This window comes from Apodemus sylvaticus, chromosome 2, assembly GCF_947179515.1.
Source record: "Apodemus sylvaticus chromosome 2, mApoSyl1.1, whole genome shotgun sequence".
NCBI classification, from domain to species: Eukaryota; Metazoa; Chordata; class Mammalia; order Rodentia; family Muridae; genus Apodemus; species Apodemus sylvaticus.
In genome coordinates this window covers 172,414,719-172,442,556 of record NC_067473.1, presented here as the reverse complement: position 1 = coordinate 172,442,556, position 27,838 = coordinate 172,414,719, and the positions used below count along the sequence as shown (strand labels likewise).

At 44.4% G+C, this 27,838-nt stretch overlaps 1 protein-coding gene across 4 annotated transcripts; it reads right to left on the bottom strand.

The window, feature by feature from the left end:
- Positions 1-117: 117 nt before the first annotated feature.
- Crebl2 (cAMP responsive element binding protein like 2) lies at positions 118-27,522 on the bottom strand. Of its 4 annotated transcripts, XM_052175111.1 has the most exons (7): positions 27,237-27,522; positions 23,665-23,842; positions 14,766-14,837; positions 9,974-10,171; positions 7,881-8,053; positions 6,819-6,855; positions 118-3,051 (listed from the first exon to the last, which is right to left on the bottom strand). In XM_052175111.1, the coding sequence occupies exons 3-7, from the start codon at positions 14,811-14,813 to the stop codon at positions 3,022-3,024; spliced, it is 486 nt and encodes a 161-aa protein (XP_052031071.1). In that variant the 5' UTR covers positions 14,814-14,837; positions 23,665-23,842; positions 27,237-27,522; the 3' UTR covers positions 118-3,021. The 4 variants fall into 4 exon arrangements, with proteins under 4 accessions (XP_052031071.1, XP_052031070.1, XP_052031073.1 ...); XM_052175110.1 differs by lacking the exon at positions 23,665-23,842; XM_052175113.1 differs by lacking the exon at positions 23,665-23,842 and having other exon boundaries at positions 7,909-8,053.
- Between the last annotated feature and the right edge of the window lie 316 nt (positions 27,523-27,838).

Below are 27,838 nucleotides of genomic sequence, written 5' to 3'. Positions count from 1 at the left end.
CTGGACTCAGGCTGTCTAGCATTAGTACCGTGTAGGGACTGGACTCAGGCTGTCTAGCATTAGTGGCTATAAGTGTAGACAGAGTTATTTCAGTATTGTGAAACAGGCAATTTGACATGATTTTGGTGAAGATACTTTATTTTTCATAAAAATATAATCATACAATGCTCTTCTGAGGAAAAAAAATCCTTCATTTGCCCCCAAATACCATGTGGTTTAATCATCTCTCATCTTTTAAAAAACAAAATATGTATTTTAATATTTGTAACAACATGCAGCTGATTTCTGTGAAATATAGTATTTATTTTTGCTGATTTTACTTGTCTTTAACTGAAAGTGAAGCCCAGCTTAAATTTGTTTTCTATCACCAGCCAAAGCAGACCCACTGCAGGTCAAAGGTGATCAAACTACAGAGGATGGTGCTCAGTGCTGACCACAGGCAGCAGAGGCAGGGACGGTGGCACTAAAGCTCTGAGGTGGGCACCACGGGACTGTCTGATAAGGACAGAAAACAAATTAAGAACTCCCCTAGCCTAAAAGCGTACCTGAGCAGATCAGGTCCACACCACAGCCCCGGCTGCTCTGCTACGTGGGACGTGGATGCTAAAGTCGCAGAGCTGGACTGGTGTGAATGTGCAAATATACTTTCTCCTTAATCTCTGAAATACAAAGAAAAGGAGCCTGGTTCTGTTGACGGAGGCCCTGGGCTTCTTCTGCCCCAGATGACGGCCATGGGCTCTGTCCCCTCGGCTTGCCCTCCTCTGGGAAGGAAGTGTAGTAACCTGCAGTGCCTCACTGGATGGAATGGGAGAGGAGACACTGCAGCTGTTGGAGTGAGGACAGGGATGAGATCACAGATTGGGGAGCAGGGCCAGCACAGGACCCGGAGCAATCAGCATGACCCCTTCCAGTGCGAGGGCCATCATCTTGGTTTGATACCTCCAAAGCCCTAAAGAGATCAGGCTGAGAGTCAGCATCAGGCCAGCGTCCGTCCCTTCTATGTGGGACTGGCCCTGCAGCACAAGCAGACCTGTAGACCCTGGAGCACGGCAGCCACTCCACTGGCAGCCACGGCCATCCTGGAATGTTTGCTTTGAAAACAAGTTTTCTTTTTTGGAGAATTCAAAAGATAACAAGCAAAGCAACATAAAGCCATGGGCTGTTCAGCTAAGTCAAAGTCTATGGTTGAGCAGACCGGCCAGTGGGCAGAAACACACTATTACAGTCAGGGCACTACATTTAAAACACTTACATTCAGAAGGGCCTGAATGTCACAATCCCTTGTCTCCACTTATGGTCCTAAGAAGACACTAAACACCCTTAATGCCCATTTTTCTAAAACCCAGAGAACCACAGCAAGCGGGGCAAGTGCTCTGTTGGCTGCCACACACACCTAGCACAGAGACCTGGGTTCGAAGCCTGCGCTCAAGGGATCTTCAGCTAATGGGAGGCATCTGTTCAAATGCCTGTCTAGAAATCACAAGCTACACAGTACATCTCATGTTCTGTGTTCATGTTCTATCTCACAGACAACCTTCCAGGCATGTATGAACCACAGCCTGCTGGCTGCACATGCCTCAGAATAGCTAGGAATGTGGCCCAGCACAAAACTGTAAACTCACTTAAAACATTCAGTTCTCAGGCTTCAAGTCACAACATCAAAAGGTTGGACATGCCTGACGACTATGATACCTCCTTCTCAACTGCAGTCTGTAGCAAATACTTCTTTTTCTGGAAGTCAAATTCCTGCTTCATCAGAGGGAGGAACAATTGTAATTAGCAGCAACAGAGAATTCATCTGACTGAACTAGTGAGAGAAGGAGTGAAGTAGAAATTCTCATCTCTGAACCTCTCCTACAGTGAGCTCTGCCCCTCAGCTACACCCATGTCATGCAAATGCAGCTATGGTGGGAGCCACACAGAGCCACAGGCCATTCCACATACCCGCCAGGCCCCAGGCTGCAGTGCAGGACGCTGCTCAGGATGCCCCCCTCCCCAAACAGTGGGGCACAGGCTAACGCAGGTACAAGCACACAGTGGGGCTTCTCTCTGGCTCAGAACACATTCATAAGGACACTCATGTCAGGGGAGAACTGAGTATTCTGCCAACAACAACAGCCACTGGGTCCCCAGCAGGGTGGCCTGTGCTCCACACAGGAAGGCAGATACTCAGTCCCAGCAGCTACGTTCATTCTGTACTCTTCAGAAAACTCCACACCTCAGCTGAGTGCACAGGCCAGTGTGTGCACATGAGACTGCAGCAGAGGCGCCTCACACACATACTGCAGTTAAGGTAATGGATGCTACCTAAAGGTTACTTTTCACTTAAAAATAAACGGTGGCTAATTATTCTCCACGCATGGATTTGGCCCTAGCCAGCTTTCATAAATACAGTGAGAAGAAACAGCACACAGAGGCTGTCGGGGCTTTGTGTTGGGTCTCGTTTTGTACATTCTTTGACACAGGCATATCACTATGGGCTATAAAAATAGAAGTGCACATATCTGTTAATACATACTCACAGCTTGTGCTGGAATGGCTCACCGACAATCAAACATTACTCAAGTAAATATAAAGGAGTAATATTGGGTCCATAAAGGCTGAGAACCACAGGAGACAAACAGCCTATTTGGTGTCTTTTTGTAAGGTGATTAAAAACATGAAAAGAAGTGACAACTAAACACACATACACACAAATCCATCAATTACATAGGACAAATAGAAATTAACCACGAAAGCCACAGGGCTAAGGTGCAAATGTGCATTTCCATCCACTCCTCCACTCCCACGGACTCGGGCATCACGACTTGTTAACTGACGTGGCAAGCAACCCCAAGCAGGTCTGAGTCCGAGGTCGTCAAATCTTAAGTGCTGTGCAGGGACCTTCGTGACAGATCATCACACATTTTGGTAGAAACGTTGGGTTTACAGAGCTGCTTACGGAGCAGTAAGCGGAAACTGGAGCCAAGAAGCAAAGTCCTGCCCATTCGTCCTCCACAGACATTAGACCATTGGCTTTGATCACTGACTGCATTTTATATGATCTTCACCCTGGACAGAGAGCAAATCAATAACTTAAGAATGGTTCCGGTCATTGAAGTTTGCTTAATCAACTCTAAAATTCATGAATTTATGTATTTGTTTGTTCATTCATATCTACTGTGTGTGTGTGTATGTGTGTGTGCATATGTGTGCAGGCATTTGTGTGTCATGGCACACATGTGGAGGTCAGAAGACAACCCAAATCCAGTCTTTACCTCCTACCATGTTTGAGATAAGGGCTCATGTGTTGATTTCCGACTGTGTACACCACAACTACCAACCTATGAGCTTACAGAGAGTCTCCTGTCTCCACTTCCCACCTGGCTAGAGATGTGCTGGGATCACAGAACACACTCTTGTGCCTGGCTTTATAATTCTGGTCCTCGTGCTTTTGTAGAAAGCATCTCAGTCACAGAACTATCTCATCAGCCCATCATAAATGGCTGCTAGTTTTTGAGACAGGGTTGATGTAGTGTTTATCAAACACTCCTTGAACCACTTTTGTCAGGTACTGTAATTACAGGTGTGCACCATCATACCTAGCTAAAATTCATGATTTTTTCTTCAGATTTATATACACAGAAAGGCTTTGTGTTGTGATTGTTTGATTTGTTATGACCCAAGATCTTACTCCATCACAGGATGGCCTGGAGCTGTGGAGCTGCAATGGTTCTATTGACAGAATTGAAAAGCACCTGGGCGGGGGGCTTGTGGGGACACTTTGCTCCACTAACTGAGTGTGGAGGCCCACTCTGGGCGGCACCATTTCTGAGGCAAGGGACTGAACAAAGGGAACTGAGCAGCGACTGCGTCCAGCCCTTACTCTTGCTCTTCCTGGGGATGTGATGAGATCAGATGCCTCGGGCTCCTGACCCTGTGACTTTCTCATCATGAGTTCTTCAGACTGCAAGCGGGTATTTTATCACAGCAACAGGAAAAGAAACTAATATGGTAGCCCGGGCTGACCTCGAAATCTTGGCAAACTTTTCAGCCTCCTGAGTACTCAGATGGCAGGTGTGAGTCACCATTTTCAGCTAGTGAGACTTTTAAAAGCTATAAATATGTAGAAAAATTAGTTAATTTGGTTATTTTCACCAGTTTAACTAAGATTAAGGTCCAATGTTATCTACTAAAAGTTATGAAAAACCCAGTTCCCTTAATTTCACAACTTTTTTGGAGAAAGGGTCTCATGTAGCCCAGGCTGGCCTCAAACTCAGTAATTAGTAAAGTATGATCATGAACTTCTAACCTTTGGCCTCCACCTCAGTGTGCACCCAGTGTGGCCACATTACTTATAACTATGTCCAGCCTTTCCAGAGAGAAGAACAAAGAACAAAGTTCTGACACTTCATCCCCAACCTCCTGGGTGACAGTTACACACCTGAACTGACTCTAAAGTCTTCAGTATTTTCAATTGGCTAATATGTGCATTAGTTTCCGGATCGTATCATAGAGGAAACTGAGCTCACTCTGGCCACCCCAGCAAAGGCACCATAGTATTCGTCAGTGAAATTCGTCAGTGAAATGGGTAAACCTTCCCAAGCCTAGAGCGGAGGACGTCATCTTTTAATATGATGCCAAAAGATGAACAACAGAAGATAAAAGCAGCTAACTAGATTTCAAAAACAGTTCAATCTTTGTGTCTCCAAGGATACTATCAACAAAGCTGGAAGATTCCTGACAGAGAAGGAGAGACGCCTGCGCAGCAGAGCCCAGAACACCCACTGCCAGAGCAAGGGGGCGTGTGGACACAGAGATATGCTAGCTCCTAGGAAGCTGAGAGGGCAGACGGCTGAGTTCCAGCCAGCGTGGGCTAGATAGTAAGACCCTGCCGCAAAACGCAAAAAAGATATTACAAAGGAGCCTCAGCAACAGAACAAAACCCTAATAGAAACACTGGCAAACTCAAACAGGTCTCAAACAATATATATACAAATGGCCAATCTGCACGAGGAACACCATTCAGAACCAATGGTCATTAAGGAAATGCACAATGCGGAGAGTGAGATGGCTTAGTGGTTAACGTGCTTTCCATACAGTCCTGGTGGCCAGAGGGTCACCCCCAGAACGTACACAACCGTAGGAGAGGACAGACTCCACAGAGTTGCCCTCTGACCCCCACACATGGTCTGTGCACATGCACACTCTGTCACACACACACACACACACACAGTAACAATAAAAGCAGGACGAAATACTACTTCATGTTCACTAGGAGGGCTATAGTTTTTCAAAAACCAGCCTGGATACTGGGCATGGTGGCACAGATCTATAACTTTGTTACTTGGGAGGGGAGGCAGAGGCAGAAGGACTGCAGAAAGTTCAAGGTCAGCATGGGAAACCTAAATTCTAGACCATGGGGCCATACAGCAAGACTCTTGTCTTTAAAACAAACAAACAATAAAGTAATTCCAGCACTCGGGAAGCAGAGGTAAGAGGATTCGCGTTAAAGGCCAGCCTGGTCTACTGAGCAAGTTCCAAGACGACAGAGAGGGACCCTGTTTCAAAAACAAATAAATAAGTAAAATTTAAAAAATAAAACAAAACCCAAAATAGGGTTGCCACAGTGATGTACACCTGTACCCCTTGCTACCAGAGACTTAGGCAGAGTATCACTTGAGCCCTGGAAGTCAGTCAGTCCCAGGCAACAGAGTGAGACCTCATCTCTCATGAAGTAAAATAAAAAATAGAAAATAATGAGTATTGATGAGTTGTAAATAAATCCACTGTTAGTGAAAATGTAACACAGTTTGACCACCATAGAAACCGGTTAACAGTTCTTTAAATGTTAAACAGAATTCCACATGGCCAACAGTTTGTCCCCAGGTACATTCTTAAAAGATCAGGGCAAGCTGTGCTGACACACACCTGTAGCTGTAGTCCTAGCACTTGGGAGCCGAGGCAGGAAGATCTGGATTCAGGTTATCATCAGCTACATAGTGAACTCAAACACACCCGACCCCCAAAATGTCAAGCCCACACACAAACACTCCTATGCACATTTTCACAGTAACAATGTTGACAATAGCCCAAATGCCAATAGGTGGAAACAGATGGCTCTCAATGGATGGGCAGATAAACAACTGTGGTATGTGCATCTATAAAATAATGGACCACAAGAAGGAATGACATTGTGATACACGTAGAATATGAAAAGTTGGGCTGGAGAGATGGCTCAGAGGTTAAGGTACTGACTGCTCTTCCAGAAGTCCTGAGTTCAATTCCCAGCAACCACATGGTGGTTCACAACCATCTGTAATGGGATCTGATGCTTTCTTCTGGTGTGTCTGAAGATAGCTACAGTGTACTCATAAAATTAATTAAATAAATTATTCTTTTATAAAAAAGAATATGAAAAGGTTAGGCTAGGTTGAAGAAGTCAGATGCAGAAGGTAATAAATGATTCCATTTTTACAAAGTATCTACAGTGGATCAGTCCATTGGGATCTCAGGTCAGTGGCTGCAAAGGGTTGGTGGGGAGGGTCAAGGACTGAATGTGTAATAGCCCAGGGGTCTCCAAGGGCAATCACACATTTGCAGTCAGAGATGCTAGTTGTGTAACACTGTCAATATACAAAATGGCTCTGCATTATCATTTTAAAATGGTTGATTTTTTTTGAAGTTTTTCATTTCATGGTACATGAGTTTTACCTCAAAAAGAAAGAAAGAAAGAAAGAAAGAAAGAAAGAAAGAAAGAAAGAAAGAAAGAAAGAAAGAAAGAAAGAAAGAAGAAAAGAAATAAAAACCACCCTGGACTTGGGGTATAGAGAACTTACGCATTGTATCTGAAGCCACGGGTTCAATTCCCCACCACTGCAAAAGAAGAAAGACATCCTCAGTTACAGCTTGCTGAAGTAAATGCCTAGATCTGAGAGCCTAGCCTCTGGAATTGTCCTCTGAGGCACTAGGAACTCACCAGTGCAGTGTTGTGCTCTCTGCCCTCTCAGTTCCTGGTTTGGTCTTTATCTTGGGATTGACTGCAAGGCCTAGGGCAGTGGTTCTCAACATGTGGGTCTCAACCCTTTGACAGCCCTCAATATTTACATTATGATTGATCTTTTGTTTTGGCTTGTTTTCTATTTTTGTGTTTTGTTTTGTTTTGTTTGGAGATAGGGTTTCTCTGTGTAGCCTTGGCTGTCCTGGCCTCATTCCATAGACCAGGCTGGCCTAGAACTCAGATCTACCTGTATCAGACTCAGAGATCCACCTGCCCCTGCCTCCCAAATGCTGGGATTAAAGGTGTGTGCCACCACCACCCAGTTTATGATTCTTAACAGTAGCAAAATTACAGTTATAAAGTAGCAACAAAAATAATTTTATGGCTGGTGGTCACCACGACATGAGGAACTGTATTATAGGGTCCCAGCATTGGAAGGTTTGGGAACCACTGTTAGGTATATGAACCTTTAACACCCTACCTATTGCTAAGCTACAGCCACTAAGAATGTGGCTCTTTAGCATTGCTAGTGGAGTAACTGTGTAAGGTGGATGGTAAATTACCCTGTAAACTATGAGTACAAACACATAAATGAGAATAACTTTAACACCACCCGGGGAACACTTCAGATCATGGACTGACTACCATGCCATTCATCAGCTGCCTGGATTATTCTGTCTTTTGACACAGTGTCTTTCTATGAAGCCCGGGATGGTCTCCAAGTTGGCGTTTCCCTAGAGATGGCAAAGCAGGTGCACACCACCGGCTGGCTTTCATTTCAGGATTTAGGATCCTCTGACAAAACATTTGCCGGTTAGCATTTTACAAATGATATTAGTACTTTATTTCAAGCCACACTGCTTAGAGGACAACAAGCATTCTCCTTGGGACACTTGCTCACCAGGAATGCTGCTGTAGACGGTACTCACACGAACTGCTGTTAGCGTCTGTCTTCCCAGCTTTGGGATGCCTGCTTGAGTTCTGCTGAAACTTGGTCTGCTCCTCGCCAGTGAGTAGGGCCCTTATTTCAGAAGGGATTTTCCCTTGGTCCATTGCCATGCACCATTGCTTGTACTGAAACAGTTAACACACTTAAGTAAAATGCTAAGTCAGAGTTCAGGCAGCACATGTGGAAATCCTAGACATAAGAGCTCTCCTGCAGGCTTCTCTGAAGCTCACTGCTATAGCACTTAAACCAAGCCAAGGGTGGGTTTAGGGGATCGAAAGGAGGTCATGAGCATTAGATGCTGCATATCCCAGGCTAGCCGGCCATGAGCTTCTGGAGACTGCTGCTATGCCCTCTCTCTTGCCAAAGAGCACTGGGATTTCAGACGTGCACTGCTGTACATCCAGCTGCGTGGGTCCTGGGGCCTGATCTCAAGGCACTCTGCTCACTTAGTCATCTCCTCAGCCCTGCAGGGTTTTGTTTTATTTTTAGACATAGTCTTAGAGTCCAGAGGATGGCCTTGAACTCCTGATCCTCCTCCCTCCCTCCCCCAAGTGCAGGGCTTCCAGGCCAGCACCACCATGGCCAGCTCTGTTGCTTCCTGAAGAGCTAGCCTTGCAGCAGTCACGGGTGTCCCACCTCCTCCACCCCCACCCCGTGACCTCATCCCTGAGTGCACAGTGAAAGGTTTAATTGTTTTATCTGCTCTCACATTTTCTAAATCCTTATGAATGAAACATGCAGAGTACTCATGGAAACACAAAAGGCAGCCTCCCATGCACAACTGTGACTTTTATGCAGCTTTTCCATTTAGCAATACATCATGAGCATCCTCACGTAGCAGTAAATATGGATGTGTATTGTGATTTGGGGGTGGGGGACAGGCCCTAGGTAGCCCAGGTACTAGTGCCCTTGCTCAGCCTTCTAAGTGCTTCCCCAAACTCGGCTACACTGTGATTCCCCACCCTGGTCACCCATAGTCTCATATATGAATATAGCATGACTTATATCTAAATCTGCTATTGCACCTTTTCATTTATTTGGGGGGCAGGGATGGGTTAAGACAGGGTCTCATATATCCTAGGTTGGCCTCCAACTCACTGTGCAGCTGAAATGACCCTGAACTTCTTCTCCTCTTCCTGCCTCTATCTCCTGAGTGCTGGTCACACACAGGATGTGCCACCACCTCAGGACCTCGTGCATGGTGGAAATGCACTCCTCCCGACCGACCTACCGACCGACCTATCCCCTTGTCCTCTGTAACTTCTCATTGCACTTACTGCAGTGTCATGGGTATGCATGTGGGGGGCAGAGGAAAGCCTGCTGGCACTGGTTCTCCCCAGCCAAGGGTGGGTTTAGGGACTGAAAGGAGGTCCTCAGCCTTGCTGGCAAGCACCGTGATCTGCTGAGTCATCTTGTCGGCCCTCTCTACATCTTTCTTTTTCCTTTCTTTTTAAAAATGGGAACCTTGCGGTTGTTTTGTTTATTTGTTCAATCTGGGGAGAGCTACAGTGCTTTTTTAAGCTTTGTTTACAAGTGCTTTGTTTGCATGTATACCTGTACACCAGGAAAAGGCCTGGGCTCCCATCGCAGATGTCATGAGACATCTGGGTGCTGGGAATTGTATTCAGAATCTCTGGAAGAGCAGCCAGCACTCTTAATCACCGAGTCATCTCTATAGTCACTATTTTTTTTCTATCATAAAAATTCTGTAATGTTGCCACCAGCGCTGTATTAAAATGTGTATCTGGGCCCATCTGGTGGTGGTGGTGCATGCCTTTAATCCTAGGCATAGGCAGGAGGGCCTCTGTGAGTTCAAGGCCAACCTGGTCTACAGAGTGAATTCTAGGATAGCCAGGCCTACACAGAGAAGCCCTGACTCAAAAAACAAAAACAAACAAAAAGCCTACAATGTGGTTAAAAAGATTCACATCTTTTCCACTGTGAGCAGGCTGATGGCTAAGGACTGGCATAGCCCCTGTTTTGCTGGACCCTTCACCATCTGCTAAGTCAGGACGGATGCTTTTCCTGTTGGTCAAAGACTTTACCATTTCCAGTTCCTCTCGGAGTGCACATATGGCTCTTTCCCGACTGGATACCAACTCCTCCAAGTACTGGTACCGCAGCTTTTTCCTGGCACGGCATTCTCTGGCGCTCTGCCGGCTTCGCTCAAGTTTTGCTTTCAAGTCAATTTTGGCTGGCTTCCGCCCTCGCTTACCAGGCCTCTTCACTTTGCCTCCAATCACCTTTGGCAAGAAAAGGAGACAACGTTTTTCTTTTAGTTTTCTTTATGAAAAAGCAACTATGGTTGCCTATTGGCAAAGAGAATGTTTATAAACAAGGAAGCAAAGTCTACCCAGCCAAGGAAGCATAACCCTGTCTCCTCATCCTTCTGAGTCCTCAGTTTTTCATAATTTTAATATCACGAATGTGAGATTAGGTAGACAGGCTTTTATTAATTCTTCAATAATAATAACATTTAAATAGTTTAACAGAAAATTCTACAACCCATATGTATATTTTTTAAAATTATGTTTTAAATTGTGTGTGTGTGATGGAGACCAGAGGAGGGCACTGGGTCCCCTACAGAGTGAGTCATGTGCTGCTGGGGACTTTCTGAAGCAAATGCTGGGACCTGAGGGATCTGAACTCATTTCCTGTACAAGTGTGGTAACTGCTCTTAACCACTGAGCGAGCCATCTTGGTAGCCCCTATAAATAATGTTTATTACCTTGAGAAAACTATATTAAAATTAAGTAAAATCATTCCAAATCCTTGGCTGGAGAGCCGGTTCAGAGGTTAAGGGCATGTGTTGCTCCTGTGGGGATCTGGGTTTGACCCTCAGTATCCAGGTGGATGCTTACAAATATCTGTAAGGACAATCCCAGGGGACTGATGCCCTCCACTGGCCTCGTCCATCACTGAGTGTGCATGCGGTGCATATACATACATGCACTTACACACAGAAAATAACAAAACAAAACATTTAATTAAAAATGTAAAGTTTACCATGATTTAAAAAAAATTTATTTTCTGTGTATGGGTATTTTGCCCACACAGTTTGTAGGACGTGTGTGTGTGTGTGTGTGTGTGTGTGTTATCTGCTGAGATCAGAAGAGAGTGTTGGATCCCTTGGGCTGGAGTTACAGATGGTTGTGAGCTGTCACGTGGGCACTAGGATCAAACCTGGGTCATCTCTAAGAACAAGTACTCCTAACCACTGAGCTGTCTCTCCAGTCCTACTTCATCATGATTTCAACGTAAGGAAGTTAACAAATGAGGACTTCCTTGTTTAATTTCAACGAACAGGTTTAATCTCATATATATTTTAAGGTTTTTTTGTTTTGTTTTGTTTTGTTTTTTAAGGATGGCTACTGGTAGTTTATTCATTGCTTGGTGCAAGGCAGGTGCAAGGGGTCAGGAAGGTCAGTGGTATGAGAGAAGTGGGGGCTCTCCCCAGCTCCTGCTGGTGTCTAGTGCTGCAGCAGCTTGCCTAGTTTACTGGGGGGTGGGTGGGTGGAGCTCTAGCCTAGCATCACTGAAGCCTAGCGCAAGCTGGTGGTGCTGCCAGTTCAAGATGGCATCCTGGTGTTGGCCTGGCCAGAATGGAGGCCTGGCTGCTGCTTCACAGTGTCAGGAGCAAGGCCATGAGTGATCAGGCTCTGGAGGCCTAGGAGGATTCTGCTGAGTACTCAGGAAACTCCAGCACTGTGGCCATGGATGAAAGGATGGACTTCCTGAAAAAGAAGCTGTCATACTAGTGGCCAGGGTCAGCCTTAGGGAGACCCCAGTGCAAGGGCATGGTTTTCCCTGGGTACTTCCCCAGGAGTTGTAGCTGATTGAGGAGCCCAGGAGGCAGGTACTGGTCATGGGTTCTAGGAAGCAGCTGCTGGAAGGGATGGCTGCTGTGCTGTTGACAGTGAGCAGTGCCCTTCCTCGTTGGTCTAGGCACAAGGTCATGGGTGACAAGTCCTGGGGCCCTAGGCTGTGGAGCCCACTTACAGGGATAAGCTACTCCTCGTGCACGCACGCTTACTCCCCTTTTATTTTCAAGATTTTAAAATTTACAATTAGACAAAATATATAATGCCTACATTAAATCATACGTAGATATATTATTATGTCTCTAAGCAAGTTGGCTCTAAGTTGCTTAGTCTCTGTACAAATGTACTGAGCCCATAGGAAGACAGAGGATGTCCCTGAAGTTCAGTCATTCTGTCCAGCCTCTAGAAGCAGGAAATTACTGCCCCAGCCTAGCTCAGGTCTCTACCTGCTTCCACTGGTGTCAGACAGGCTCTCCAGATCTGCTATTCGCTTCCTGCTTACGCACACTTATTAGGAGGCTGGTAAAGAAATGTGAGCTTCCTCACGGGCTAGTTCTGAAACCAAGTTGCCTTAGAGGGCACACTTACTCCAGCAATGCCTTCACACCATTCTTGGGGAAGGCCTGTTGGATCCAGTTTTTACAAACCCTATGATTGCTTTACTACTTCAGAGCTCTTTAAATGTTTCCACAATTAGACTCTCCATCTCTTTATTTATCAAAACTGAATGATGGCCCATTTTTTCTGAAAGCCACCCTCCGAGCAAGGCTGTATCTGTAGCTCAGTGACAGAATAGGGGCTCAGTGGTGGAGCCCTGCCTTATATGAAGTCCCCAGTTCAAGCTCATTTCCACTCATACAATCACTCTCAAGAATGCTTATTTATACCCTCAATGTACTGAATGCTTTTCAGGTGATTCTAAAAAAAAAGTGTAAAATAAGACACCAGCAGTCAGTCACTGCAATAAATGTAAACCTGCAAGGCAATAAAGCTAAAAGACAATACTCATTTGTTTATCTATAACCATTATTGGTATCACATATAAACAATGACAATTATACTATAAAAATTAGACTACTAAGTATAATGGTTAGATTTTTTTTTTAAAAACTAAGGACAGTGTTGTGGTACATGTCTTTAATCCCATTATACTCTAGGAAGAGGTAGGTGGACCTCTGTGAATTCTGGGCCAGCTAGGGTTACAGAGTGAGACCTTGACTCAAAATAAACCTAAACCAAACAGACAACAAAATAAAACAAACAAATGAAATCCCTATTCAATCATTTACTTATTGGTTCTGGAGTTCCAATCCAGTGCCTCAGTCCTAAGAAAGAAACAAACAAAAAACAAAACCACAAACAAAAACATAACACCCTCCAAACTTTAAAAAACAATTAGGCCACTTTATACCCGTATCAAATTCCACTTCTATCAAGATGACTCTAGCATCTTACAGGATAGTTTAGAAAGGAGACAGATTACTTCATAGCTGTGGGGAAAACAGTACCATTTCCACCATTTTAGGGGCTAGCTGTGGACTGGCATGGCGACTCAGTGGTTAAGAGCACTGGCTATTCCTCTAAAGGATAGAGTTTGATTCCCAGCATATCCATGGTGGCTTATAACCATCTGTAACTCTAGTCCCTTGTAATCCAGTGCCCTCTTCTGGTTGCACTTGTAGGCACTGCATGCACTTGATGCACATACATGTATATAAAACATGAATATTTAACAAGCCATTAATTTTAATACTTTCCCTGGTAAGTTTCAACTTTTGAAAAACTGGTCTGTGAAAACTTTTAGGTCTGTACCACCATGTTTATATTCCAGTATAACTACACATTCCTCAGAAAGCTTTCCAGGGCCAAATATGTGTTAGACATTGCAGAATGGCCTCGGTGACCTCAGCATTATGAAATTTTAGATGATGCTTAATAAACTACCCAAGTTTAAAACAATAGTATGAAACCATCCTGCATTAAGTTTTTGATTGCTACAGTCTTTAGAAGCAATCAATATACAGGGCCAGGGACAAAGCACAGAGGGAGAGCACTTGCCTGACATGCACATGCAGTATATACTGCCCGGAATGGTGGAACATGCTGTAGTCGATTCAGGAGGCTGAGGCAAGAGGACTGCTTTGAGTTCAAGATCAACTGCAGCTACACAAAATGTGACCCCGTCTCAAAAGAACCCCCCCCCCACACACACACACGGAGAGACACAGGGAGAATGGGGAGGGAGGGAAAAGAGGGAAGAGAGGAAAGAGGTATACGACATGTGTCTGTAATCTCAGCACTCAGGTAACTAAGCAAGCTCTGGAGTCTGAAGGCAGACTGGGCTTTTTTCATATGGAGACCTGATCTATAAAGGAAGGTCGAAGGAAGGAGGAAGGGAGGAAGGAAGGAAGGAAGGAAGGAAGGAAAGAAGGAAGGAAGGAGGAAGGAAGGACTGAGCAAGCCTGGTGAGATGATACAGAGTAAAGGTGCTTGTTGCATTAACTTGATGACCTGAATTCAATTCCTGGATTGTATGGTGGGCTGGAAGGAGAAAATCAACTCCTCAAAAGCTGATTCTGACCTGCGTGTGCAGGTCCTGTCACAGTGCGCTCTCTTCATCTCTCTCTTCTCACACACACCACAATACCAATCCATGTGACAGGGCAGGGAGTCAGTGATCACACAGTGCTATATCTACTGCCTTACATGCGGATGCTCTACTTCATTCAGGGATGGCTATGGCCTTTGAGAAGCCAGCAAGACAACAGAGTATACAGCAGTCTTCTTTAAATTCTGAGTTAAATCCAGCACAACCACTACAAAAATCAAACAAAAATCACAAGTCTCTATCTCTTTAGCTTCCATAGCAAAATGTGGAATTATTGGATTTCATTTATTTTGCTTGCATGTATGTCTGCACAGCATTTGTGTGCCCAATGCTTGTGAAGACTAGAAAAGGGTGTGGGTTCCCTTTGGAACTGAAGTCAAAGGCAGTTGTGAGTGCTGAGAATCAAACCTGAGAGTCCTCTGGGAGAGCAGCCAGTGGTCTTAACTGCTGAGTCATCTTTCCAACTCCAGGGATTCCGTTCTTAAAGTTGAAAGACATAGTAAATTAATCAGGAGGTTCTGCACTTTGTTATCAATACAATCAGGTTAATGCCATATATGGCCACTACTGCTCCAGTTTAACCACTTCTGCAATGGGCCAAAGCAGACACAGGCACAGGCATGTAACTAAGTAACATCAGTGTTCTAGGGAGTTGTTAGTATCAGAGGATTATTGTACATGACCTCAAGCTTTATAATACATTATAGCAGTTTACAAAACCAAAGTATTACACAAATATAGGTTAGTATATCAGTTGCTTTAACACCTGAACTCTATGCATTTCATTAACCATTCATATATTTGGGCAGGAGCAGGAGAGATGTTAAAAACATGTATTGGTCTTCCACAGGACCTGAGTTTGGTTTATAGCACCCACTTCAGGCAGCTCACAAGCACTAGTAACCCCAGATCTAGGGAGTTACTGCTTCTGTGGAAACGTGCACACATGTGTATTCCCCCACACACACGTGCACACCCCCCAGTCCACCCTCCAACATGTATAACCCCCACATATGTGCCCCGCCCCCCCACACATAATTTTAAAAATAATCTTTAAAAACAAGTATTATGACTAAGTTTCTTTTGATTTCTGGCTAGTCAGGACATCTATATAGATCAGACCCAAATTTGAAGTGACCGTCCTGCTGGAATTTACAGACTCATGTCTGTTAACTATGGTTATATCATCTTTTCCTTTAGCTGGGTGGTGGTGGCATATGTCTTTAACCCCAGCACCAGGGAGGCAGAGGCAGGTGGATCTCTGAGTTCAAGGCCAATCTGGTCTATGGAGTAAGTTCCAAGACAGGACTACACAGAGAAACCCTGTCTCAAAAAACCAACCCTCCCAATAGTGCTAAATATTTATTACTGTATACTCAGAATTATGATATTGTCCCAGGTTACTTACTTTCTAAACATCATGAAAGTTAATTTTAGCTTGATTTAAAAGAAAAACATTTTTGGTTTTTTTGTTTGTTTTTTGTTTTTGTTTTTGTTTTTGAGAGAGGGTTTCTCTGTATAATCCTGTCTGGAAACCTGCTCTATAGAGCAGGCTGACCTTTAACTCATAGAAATTCACCTGGTTCTACCTCCCAAGTGCTGGGATTAAAGGATTGTGTCACCATAACCTGGCAAAATATTTCTTAATAACCAGAGAAGACTAGGAAATTAGAAAACTTTTCTGAGAAACAGATTATATTGTGATTATAAAAATTAAAAGAAAAATCTTTAAGATGAATAAAAATAAAAAAACAGAATACCAAATCTTATATAATTGACTGCTGTTCAGAGGACTTTCCACACATAAACATTAAAAAGAAAGCTTTAAAATCAGTAACCTAAAGCCAGGCTTTAAAATCAGTAACCTACGCCTGTACACCTGTAATCCCAGCACTCTGGGGGGCAGAGGCAGGTGGATTTCTGAGTTCAAGACCAGCCTGGTCTACAGAGTGAGTTCCAGGACAGCCAGGGCTACACAGAGAAACCCTGTCTTGAAAAAACCAAATCCAAAAAACCAAAAAAACCAAAAACCAAAAAAAAAAAAAAAAAAAAATTCAGTAACCTAACTTTTCATCTTCAGAAGCTAGAAAAAGAGCAGACAAGAGGAGCCAAAGCAAAAAATGAGGCTGCAGTGAACATGAGCAGGGGCTCTTAGCAAAGCAGGCTCAAGAACAGAATGTATCTCATAGACCTGTAACACGTAGTCTAAATTAGTTTTATACACACACACACACACACACACACACACACACAGCTTCAGGCAACTCCACCAGTAAATCACACCAACATTTAAAGAATCAACATTTAGGCAGAGCATAGTGGCCCATGTGTATAACCCAAGCACTTAGGAGGTATCATTCAAGGTCAGAGTTAAGGCCAGTTCAGGTTACATGAGACCCTGCCTCAAACACTAAAATGAAATAATTAACACTACCAAACTCTCTCAAGAAACCTAAGAAGAAAGAACAATGAGGATGAGAACAACTCCAATGAGGCCAACATTAAAGGAGCCAGGGATGTAATTCTAGAATACAGGAAGCAGAAGCAGGAGGATCACATGTTCAAGGCCAGGCTGGGTTTCATAGTCTCCGTCTCAAAAAAAAGAAAAATGGGTTGAGAATGTATCTCGGCTGGTAGAATGCTTACTTCGCTGAAGCCCAGGTTCAACTCCCAGCGTAACGTGAACTGGCCATGCTGGCACACGTCCGCAATCCCAACATTCGGGAAGTATAGGGAGAAGGAAGTTCGTTGACTTAGAAGTTCAAAGTCATCGCTCTCTACATGTTGAGTATGAGGTCAGCTTTTTTGTCTGAGAAAACCCAAGCTCCAGGTTGGAGAGAAATCTGCTAAATCAGAGCGTGAACCTGCCTCAGAGAACTAGATGGAGAGTGACAGAAGACGATGGTCACATGTGCAGCTGCACATGCGTACATGTACACAGGATACAAGTCCCCCAAACAAACAGTAACAACACAAAAATGAATGGATAAAATCCATAAGACGGAGTCAGGAACATATAAAAAGGAGTCTACGGCTGAGTGGTGGTGGTGCACGCCTGTGATCCCAGCACTCTGGGAGGCAGAGGCAGGCGGATTTCTGAGTTCGAGGCTAGCCTGGTCTACAGAGTGAGTTCCAGGACAGCCAGGGCTATACAGAGAAACCCTGTCTCAAAAAAAAAAAAAAAAAAAAAAAAAAAAAAAAAAAAAAAGACTCTACCCTCATGACCAACAGGGATTTATCCTTGAAATAAAGACCACTTTAATATCTAGAGATCTTTTATAAAACATCATATCAACAGGGGTGAGAGGGAGAGAGGGAGAGAGAGCAGGGGAGAGAGAGATACAGAAGTGTTCAGGGATATCCTGGGCTACATGAGATACAATGTCAAATAAACAGTTCCTCCACCCCAATCCTACATCCATATACTCAAAAGATTTTTCACGATTCAGCTTTCATTTTAATTATAGGCTTATCTACTTCCTTTACATAAGTTTCAAAGACAGCCTTATCCAAAATGCTGAAAAGTTATAATTTTTTGTATGGTATAGACTATACAATAAAAGCACATACAGTATCTCTGCAGAGAGATGTCTCAACTGCTGCCTTAGAAGCCTGCTCAGAGGAGGGACCCTTCCCGACCAAGAGTGTGGTTAGAGAGGTTGGAACGAAGCTGAGCAGAACCTAATCACTGATGGACAGATGGGAGGCAGGGCTCCTGTTATGCTGGTGCCAAGAACACAGGGCATCTGTGCCTCTTCATCCATGGGGGTGATCTGTACTACATGGGAGGCAGTGGTAGCCTTCTCTAGGGCTGAATTGCCAAGGGAGTGGTCAAGACCAAGGGGACAAAGAGCAGTAGCAGTGATCCCCTGGCTGTCAGTCTGGCCTCCATCTGTGTTTCAGCATCTTCTCAGCTTCACCTGGATCCTCAAATTCTACATGTGTAGCCTTTGGAAAGATGGGGATGCATTCTTTCTATAGGCATGCCAATCATTTGATTTTCCCAGAGGCGAAATCTCTCTCCTTGGTGTGAGCCTTGGTCACATTCATGTTGAGTCTCTCAGTGTGCATTTTGTGGGTTTAGGCTTGTCCTCTTTCGGGTGGCTTGGATTCAGAGCAGGAGTGCCTGGCATGTGCAGGCACTAAAGAGGTCTCAGGAGCCAGAGTAGCTGTGGGTCATACTGGAGCTTCCTGAGCCCAAACTCAGGCCTGAGTTGCAGCTGATGCTGAACTGGATGGATACCTGCTTGTACCTGAAGCACTGCGTCTTTAATCTTATCCCTGCCAGTCCTATTTGCTTTATGACTGACGTCCCTCCAGCTTTAGCACCATCACTGGAGCAGTTCTTGTGTTTGGTAGGAGCCCTAGTGCTGGGTCTTTCATTTCCTTTGACTCCTCAAAAGCTCTTATTTTTTTATCTTGATAAATTCATTCTCTCCTACAGTGTTCAGCGCAGCCATGGTGGCCTCACCTATCTGAACTACTTCTAACTCAAGTTTCAGAAGAGATCCCCAATCGATTACAATTAGGCCAGAGAAGCATCATCCCGCAGCCGCCACCTCCTCGTGCTCCTCTTAGATGCAGGTGCACAACTCTTTTTTTTTTTTTTTTAATTCTAAGGCCTTTACATGATAAAACTATACAGCAAAAACTACAGGGGGAACTTTCTCAATCTGATAAAGCTCATCTATGAAACACCCACAACTAACATCATAGTTGGTGAAGAAAGACTGAATGCTTTCTGCCAAAGATTAGAAGCAAGACAAGGATTGTGTCTTCTCTTACCATTCTTAGTCAACAGGAAGGAAAAGAAACCGAAGACAGTTCAGATAGAGAATGAAAACGCTGAATTGTCTGTTTGTAGATAATATGATCTTGTATGCTGAAAATCCAAAACAATCCACACAAAAACTATTGGAGCAAATGAGTAAGTACAGCAAGGTTGTAGAACACAAGATCTATATACAAAGAGCCACTGTGTTTCTATTCTGTTCACTATCGAGGAAAATCAGAAATGAAAACAAGAAAGCAATTCTAGCATTGAAAATAGAGCAAGCACAGTGGCTGTGAGCACTGTGGCTCTTCCAGAGGACCCAGGTTTGATTCCTATAAGCCACATGGTGGCTCAGAACAGATGAGTTACTCTAATTCCAGGGAATCCAATATCCTTTTCTGGTCTCACAAGCACCCCAAAAGATTACTCACTGAACTATGTGCTTTAAAGACATCAAGGTAAGAAAACAATGCACATTAGAGTTGAAAATGTTCAAGTCACATTTAAGGTAAAGGACTTGTACCCAGTACACTGAAGAACTCTCCAAAGTCAATAATGAAAAGACAACCCAATCACATGAGTGGCAAAGGCATTCACAGCATCATGCAATGGGATGGGGCTCTGGTTAACACTGGTGAGCTAATGCTGAACGGAGTTCACACTAGTGTCCACGTCTATTTAGACAAAAGCACACCACCACTGCCTGGTAATGCAGTGTCACACAGAGCAGCTTCCTCCCTCAAGATCCTCTGTGCTCCACTTACTCTCTTCTCCTCTGAAGTCCTGGTACTACTGACGGCTTCTCTGTTTCCAACTTTTTCTTTTTTCCAGATTGTCATATAGTTAGTAGTATATATATATGCATCCTTTTCAAACTGACTTCTTTTGCTCAGCAATTCACATTTAAGGCTCCATGCCTGGAGCTGGAGAACATACTAATGAGGTAACCCAGTCTTAAAAGATCAATCATGGTACGCATTCACTAATAAGTGGATAGTAACCTAGAAAACTGGAATACCCAAAACATAATCCACACATCAAATGAGGTACAAGAAGAACGGAGGAGTGACCCCTGGTTCTGGAAAGACTCAGTGTAGCAGTATAGGGCAAAACCAGAACAGGGAAGTGGGAAGGGGTGGGTGGGAGAACAGGGGAAGGGAAGGGGGCTTATGGGACTAAGGGAAGGGGGCTTATGGGACTTTCGGGGAGTGGGGAGCCAGAAAAGGGGAAATCATTTGAAATGTAAATAAAAATATATCGAATAAAAAAAGTTTAATCACTTTAAATAAAAAAGGCCCCATGCTTTTCTTTATACTATATAACACTGCATTGTATGTATGCTTTAGCTTGCTCATAAGACAGAAATAAATGAAATTAGTGGTGATTGTCACATAACCCTATGAACAAATTAAAAAGCAAATCAGAGGGCCTGAGTTCAACCCTTGGAACCCATATAAAAGGAGGAGAGAACTTCCCACAATATGCCGTTTGGCCTTTTCTCTACAAGTGTGAAGTGGCATGTGTGCACCCCCTTCTACACAAATGTAATGCCTTTTGAAAGTAAGAGGAACGGTAGAAAGGGAAGAATCAATATGGCACATGGAAGCTGATGTGGTATACAGGTCTCAGGAGTTCAAGGTCATCCTTAGCTCTACAGCAGGGAGAAAAACTCAGGCTGAGGACACCACTCAGCAGAGCACTGGTTGGCAGGCACAAAGCCCTCATCCCTAATACAGGATGTGCCACAGAGACAGAAACACAGAGAGTGTTATGGCCAGGAGAATCCAAGTGTTAACTAGTAGAGTTAAAAAGCCCAGAATTAAGATTCATCCAAGAAAGACAGAAAGAAAGCAGGCTTCAAGACCTGATGATGATGATGATAGCTTAGATAGCTCAGGCGTCAGCGAACAGCTGTAACTTCTGCAGCAAGTACCCACATGACTGTAGCTGTGTGTTCTTTAGCTTTCTCAAAATCAGAGACCCCTATCCTCTTCCAAAGACTTAGAGTATTTATCTTCAGTCTTTTGGGAAAGAGAATAAACTTTTTTTTCTTGGTTAAAGCGGGATGTATAGGAGAAAACACTGTTTGTAAACTGAGCCTTGAGTGAGGAGCCCTCTGTGCTGTCTCATGACGCCACATTCCTTCTCATGGACACCTCATCTTTTTCAAGTAAGAGGAAAATCCATTCCTTAAAAAACAAAAACAACTTGTATTTCCATACTTTTAGTTGGATATGTTTCCATGCTGGATGTTTTTGTTGCTTTGGTTGCTTCTGGAGTATCTTTTCTTCTGCTTAACCTCCTTCTGGCTTTGGAACAACTTGTTCCTTTTCAGTGAGGGTCATCTCCGTGTGGCAGGACGGGTTTAAAGATGCACCCCAGATGCTTTCTGCGTTCAGTTGCAAGTGTTCAGTGATGTGAGGATCTACGCCTAAGCCCTCAGGTTCAGCACTGCTCTCTGCACTTTCAACCATGTGCAGTAAGAAATCAGCACTCTTCTTGGGCCACTGACCCTGTGTCCAGTCCTGTGTTTGGCCTGGGCACAACTACTAGCTGTACTATTATACACAAAAATGGTACACACTGTTTCTTTAAAGTGCTATCTTTCAGATACTTGGTAGCTTTTCAGATATGCAAATCTCTGATGGCCTGGGTGATCTTGAAGTGAACATGAAGACTTAAAACTTTAAAAAAAATTAAAATGCTCCTCAATTTAAAAAAATTGTTTTCTTTACTTTTTTATTCTTATAGCTGTTTTGCCTGCATCTAAGTCTGTGTACCACACAAGTGGATGATATCTTTGGAAACCAGAGAGGCATTGAATTCCCTGGAACTAGAGTTACAGATGGTTATAAGTCACCCTGTAGGTGTTGGAAATTGAACTCAGGTGCTCTTAACAAGTTGAGCCATCTCTCCAGCACCTAGATTTGAGCCTCTTGGTTTCCATGATTTTGTAAGGTTTCTGGGTCAAGAGAACAGTGAACCATTTTCACAGGTCACTCAGGCAGCATGCAGGAAGAGGCAGAAATACATTGCTATACTCAATATTTACTTTGACCAAATATTTTAAAACACTATTTTGGCATCTTTTATACATTTATTTACATTTAAATGATCTGGGAGTCTTGGGTTTTGTTTGAGATTGCCCAAGCTGACCTAAATTCACTGTGTAGCCTAGAATGGCCTTGAACTCACAATGTTCCTGTGCCCCAGCTTCTCAAATGCTAGAGTTAGATCTCTGGCTTATAATGCTCTGTTTAAAGACAACTCCTTAAAGAACCAGTTGTTACATACCACTTTTATGAAGTGGTGTCACAAAGCCAAGCCAAGCAAGAAACAAAGTGGCACGCTGCCTCCTGGTTAAAGCACAGTGTGTCCCAGCCACTGCCCTTCCCTGCCTTAAAGAAAAGAAATGGCAGCAGAGTGTCTCTCTGGGGCTCTGAGGGACTTCCCTATTGTGTGGCTCAGGACTTTTTTTTTTTTTTTGTAACCCGAGTTTCAGAAAGCAAGAGAGTGTAACCAAGTCTTCCTGCTGCTAACCTTTCTGTGAGTCTGTCCCGTCAGGATAAAGAAGAAAACGCAGGCAGGCGTCTCTAAAACCCAGGGATGATGCCCACATTCCCCTCCACCGAGGTCTACCCTGGGGCCACACGCAGTCGTTCTGTTGACCCTGGAGCTAAGTAGTCCTGTACAGAGAGCACTGTGTGGACCTTAGCAATGCCTGACTCGTTCCATGGTCTATACACACTACGTGAGCTTCTCTGCCATCTATTTCTTCCACAGTTGGACATAGTTTGGCTTCTTCCCTATCACTCTTCTGAAACTGCTCCTGGTAGGCCTGGGTGTGGGTTTTAGTCTTTTTTGTTTTGTTTTTTCTATTTGAGGAAGGTTTCATGTGTTCCCAGACTAGCCTCAAAAAGACAATAACCTTGAACTTCTTTATTTTATTTGACAGAGGGTCTCAGTACATAGCCATGACTGGCCTGGAGCTTGCTACCTAGATCCACCTGCCTCTGCCTGAGACTGAAGGCTGGTGCCACCATGCATGGACTTCCTGGGCCGTGAGATCACAGGTGTGCGTCATCTCGCCTGACCATCACCCTATTTCTCATCTCAGTTCTAGGTACTTTTCTTGTTGTGTGCCTCACCCACAGCAATCAAAGTTCCTTTAAAATAGCTACAGGTTCTTACTCATTTCCATCTCTACCGATTACCACAGGCACACACTACGTAACACACACTTGATAAATTAATGAACAAACAAGGAAATGTTTCCGAAACCCTTAAAAAGCAAAACATCTTAAATAAGATTTCACCTAGGTTTCTTTTGTGGGGCAGGGGAGGGGAGAGGAAGAGTGAATCGGGACCTTATGTGGCTAGCCTTGACTTCAGGTATAGCTGAGGATGGCCCTGATCTCCTGATATGCTTGCCTATACCTCAAGTGCTGGGGTTTCAGGCATGTGCTACCATGCCTGTCTCTGGTTTCCAAATCAACTGGGGAGTACCCAAGTTCATGGACACATTTCCTGTACCAGTTTGTGGACAGGAAAGCAGGCACATTAACATCTACTGTCAGACACTTGTCAAGGTGTGCTGGCTCTTCCATCTTGGTGTTGTGGAACGTGGTGGAGGAGCGGCGGCTAGGAACAGGAGCAGATTACTGGCTTATTGAGACTCCTAGGAGGGTGGCTCCAAGGTGGCAGAGGATGGCTAAGAGGCAATGGAGAGGATTCATTGTCAGGGTCTGAATGTCAGGGTTTTGTTTTGAAGTTAAATCTCTTTATCAGAACCTGTTTGAACTACTATAAGGATAGAGAGCCTTGATGGGTACAAAAGAAGTGAGCCAAGAGTGAGAAACCTCATGTCTACATGACAGTGTATACCACAGAATGGTCAGAAAGAATGAAACAGACCCATATTAGCATTGTGGTCAATAGCTGACCAACTCCTTCAACGAAAGTTTCCTATGCTGACAGGCTGGGCGATACTCTGTAGAGGTCTTTAACCAGCTTTCAGACTGGCAAGAACTCATCTGATTAGAACATTTCAATTTATTCACTCAACAAACATAAAAGTCAAAAATAAAAACAAAAGTCAAAAAGCCTTTTGTGATTGAAAATAATATCTCTCTATTTCAAGGCTGTAAGTGAAAGAAAGAAAGAAAGAAAGAAAGAAAGAAAGAAAGAAAGAAAGAAAGAAAGAAAGAAAGAAAAACAAGCTTTCAAACCATACTTCTTCCTAATGGAAGATTCGAAGGCAGCCTTGGAAAGTGGCCTTTGTTAATGCAACAGGTAAGGACAAAGCAGAAGTTCATTTTATATCCAATTATGCCCCTCTTGTTCCATCTGGGCTACAGTTGGTGCACTATCTAGTGTAAGTGTAACCATGGCTACAAATATCACTTAGCAATGACTAAAACAAGGATATCAGAACCCACAGACATCTTTGCTCGGTAGGTCGTGCTTGCTGGGTACTGACTGTGTGTGAGACTCAGTACTAGACGCTCTTGGGTGGATCATCTCAAAATCTGCTTGAGCAAGCCTTCAGGGAAGGGCCTGACCTTATTTAAAAGACTAGGTACAAGTTCAGAGAGCTCCAGCGACTTGGGAGGTTTTCCTTCTTTACTAATGTAATCAAGATCTAGGGAAAACCTAGGAGGTCTTGCTGCTTAGGCACTTCCTAAGCCCTCTTTCCTAGGTGTTCAATCTGGCACCCAAGTTCTATCGTATGTTCTATCTTTCCCCAGCTGGAATAGCATGTCTGGACTGGCTGGTGAGCACACCTGGAACATACTAACAAAGCCTGGCTACCTCTCGGCAATCTCAATGTCATTGTTTCAAACAATCACTATTACCTAGCATTTTAAGGTACACTACTGTGATAGTTTGTATATGCTTGGCCCAGTGGCACTGTTGGGAGGTGTGGCCTTGTTGGAGTAGGTGTGGCTTTGTGGATAAGGGGCCTAGTCCTAGCTGCCTAGGAGCTAGTATTCTGCTAGCAGCCTTCAGATGATGTAGAACTCTCAGTTCCTTCTGCACCATGCCTGCCTGGACACTGCCATGTTCCTGCCTTGATGATACTGAACTGAACCTCTGAACCTGTAAGCCAGCCCCAATTAAATATTGTCCTTTATAAGACTTGCCTTGGTCATGGTGTCTGTTCACAGCAGTAAAACCTTAACTAAGACAACTACTAAATACAATTGCATATTGCCCCTAACCCCACTATCACCTGCTAGTTTCAGAAATAACTTCTATGGAGTTGGAGATATTACTAGTTGGTAGAGTGTTTGTCTGGCACGCACAAAGCCCTAGCTAGGTTTAATCCCAATGCCTACATATAGCCAAGTATTGTACCGCAAGCCTGCAATTCTAGCCCTGGAGAAGCGGAGGGAGGAGGGTCAGAAATTCAAGGTCATTCTTAGCCTCTCTGAAAATTGGGAAGCCTACCTAAGCTACAAGAGACTCTCTGAAAACAAACACCCCTCAAAAGCAAACAAACTAAAAGCTGTATATGATCTTTTCCTAAGTAAAGTATTTCAAAATCCTTGTTTGGAACTACTAGAGACCTTAAGAAAGCTGTTAAATACACCAAAGGTCTAGAAAAGAATAAAACTGAAAATTATACAACTGAAAAAGTATGTGAAAGTCTCCAGGTGAGAAAGAAGACTGCTACATTCTTCCATTATCCTTGAGGTGCTGCAAAGATAATGGATGCAGTTTGCAGACTTCAGAATCAACAGTGAAAGAGCAAGGTAGTAAACACTGGAAAAATATCTCCTGGAAAACTTTCAGAACTCTCCCTTTCTATTTTGAAAACACCACTTCCTGTCAGGTGGAGTTTGCTATTTCATAAGCAGTTGGTTCTCCTGGGTGAGTCCAGGAGGCAGATTACAGGGCTAGGCCCTCCTTTCCATCACTTCTGAGAGCCTGCTGCATATATGGGAAGCACTGATAAAGAATAAAAGGACCAGTTAAGATAATCTGGATTCCCCCCACCTGTCTGAGGATATTGAAACAAACAAACAAAAAAATTAAGAGCAACAAAATTTTGTTAGATGGAGAAAAAGGGGGAGGGTACCTCAAGGAAAAAGCTCTTCCAAAGAATATAGCAGATTATGAAATGTTAGACTATGAAAAGCATAGGGAAGGAATGGCTTAATTTAAATATTGGCAAAATGTATGCTAAACATGAGGCTCCCATGGGACATCCCAGCCCTTGGCAGGTGGAAGAGGCAGGAGGACAGTTGAAGATTATCCTCTGTTACTGAGTGCGTTTGAGACTAGCCTGGGCTACACAAGACCTGATTCCACAAATAAAGACAAATTTAAATGTTTGATTCCTTGACATGAAAGGACCAAATACCAGACATCGAAAGACATTAATAAACTCTCTGACCACTCCTATCTTCATGAAATGTGAAACAAGAGTAAGGTGAGACGATGGAACCACTATTTTATAGATGGAGCGCTATTTTATAGTCATAAAAGTAAGTGTGCTAGCGGTGGGGAAAAGGCTAAATATGGGACACTAAGTAGGATTAAAAACGGAGAAAACTGTTTTTCTAGATGACAGGCTCAGGCCTGATAGCAACAGGAGCTATTCCAACCAACCCCAGGAAAATAGCTCAGGATTGGGGGAGTGACCTTATGAGATGAATGGGGCATTGAGCGACCAAGGCTGAGGGAAAGAGGGAGGGAAAACCATCATGGGTGATTATGCCTAGTTCAGGACGCACGAATTAACCTCTTCTAAATGGAAAACGCCGGGAGGGGGCAAGGCAGGGCAAAAAAAAGCAAAAAAAAAGCACTGTAGTTTCTTCACTTATTTCGACCGGCGGGTCAGAGAGGAGGGCTTGCACTCCTTGGAATCCCTAGCAAACACGGTTACCCGGGTGTGAAAATTTTGCATGGGTGAGGGCCCTTGCTAGAAAACTGCAGCCCGATGCTCCCCAATGTCCTGGCGGGGTGCCAGGGGACATGAGGCACACTGGTATCTATGGCAGGTGTTTCGTGAGTGCTCGCGTGGACTTCTGAACTGAGACTGGGCGGCGAGACTAGTGCGGCGACAAGCAGGCGGCGGCGGTGGCCAGCCCAGGACTTACCTTGCTGTCATCCATCTCAGCAGACAGGCCGGCCGGGCCCGACACCCTCCCGGCCCTCCCCCTCCTCAGCGGGCCAGGCCCGGCCCCCGCCCCGGGGAAGAAGGGGATATGGCTCTGACTGCCTCCTCCTTCGCCTAACAGTTCGCTTCCCTGAAGCCCCGGTCACGGGGACCCGGACCAGTTCAGGAATGGCAGAGCGGACCCTGGAGGCTGCCCCTGGCACCTCCCCGCTCGGCCACCGCCTCCTCCTCCCGCCCCATGACAGGCTCCGGGCGTGTTTACAGACTCACTGGCAAGCGGCCCGACCCGAGGGGGGCGGGGCCCTGCGGGCCGATTGGCCCCCTCGGCCGCCATAGCATATTGGCATTTTGGGAATTGTAGTTTTCTCTTGCGTAGTCTCTGCGCGACCGACTGGAAAAGGAACTACAACGTCCAGGTAGCCTCCGCTGCCTGGGCTGTTTTCCTGTGGCCTAGCCCCGCCCAGGAGGCGGGTCTGAATCAAGACGGAACTATTTCCTACAACATTTAGTTTTAATTACGGTTTGGTTGCAGAAGGCCGGGACCTTGCAGAGAAGGGAGACTTTTCGAGGCTCTGCGGAGGC

Coding starts and splice junctions, on each gene's coding strand:
- Crebl2 (XM_052175110.1), bottom strand. Junction 8,054..9,973: donor TCCGAGAGGAACTGGAAATG/GTAAAGTCTTTG, acceptor TAACTGTTTCAG/TACAAGCAATGGTGCATGGC. Junction 3,052..6,818: donor CGTGGCTTCAGATACAATGC/GTAAGTTCTCTA, acceptor CTCTCTGTCCAG/GGTGAAGATCATATAAAATG.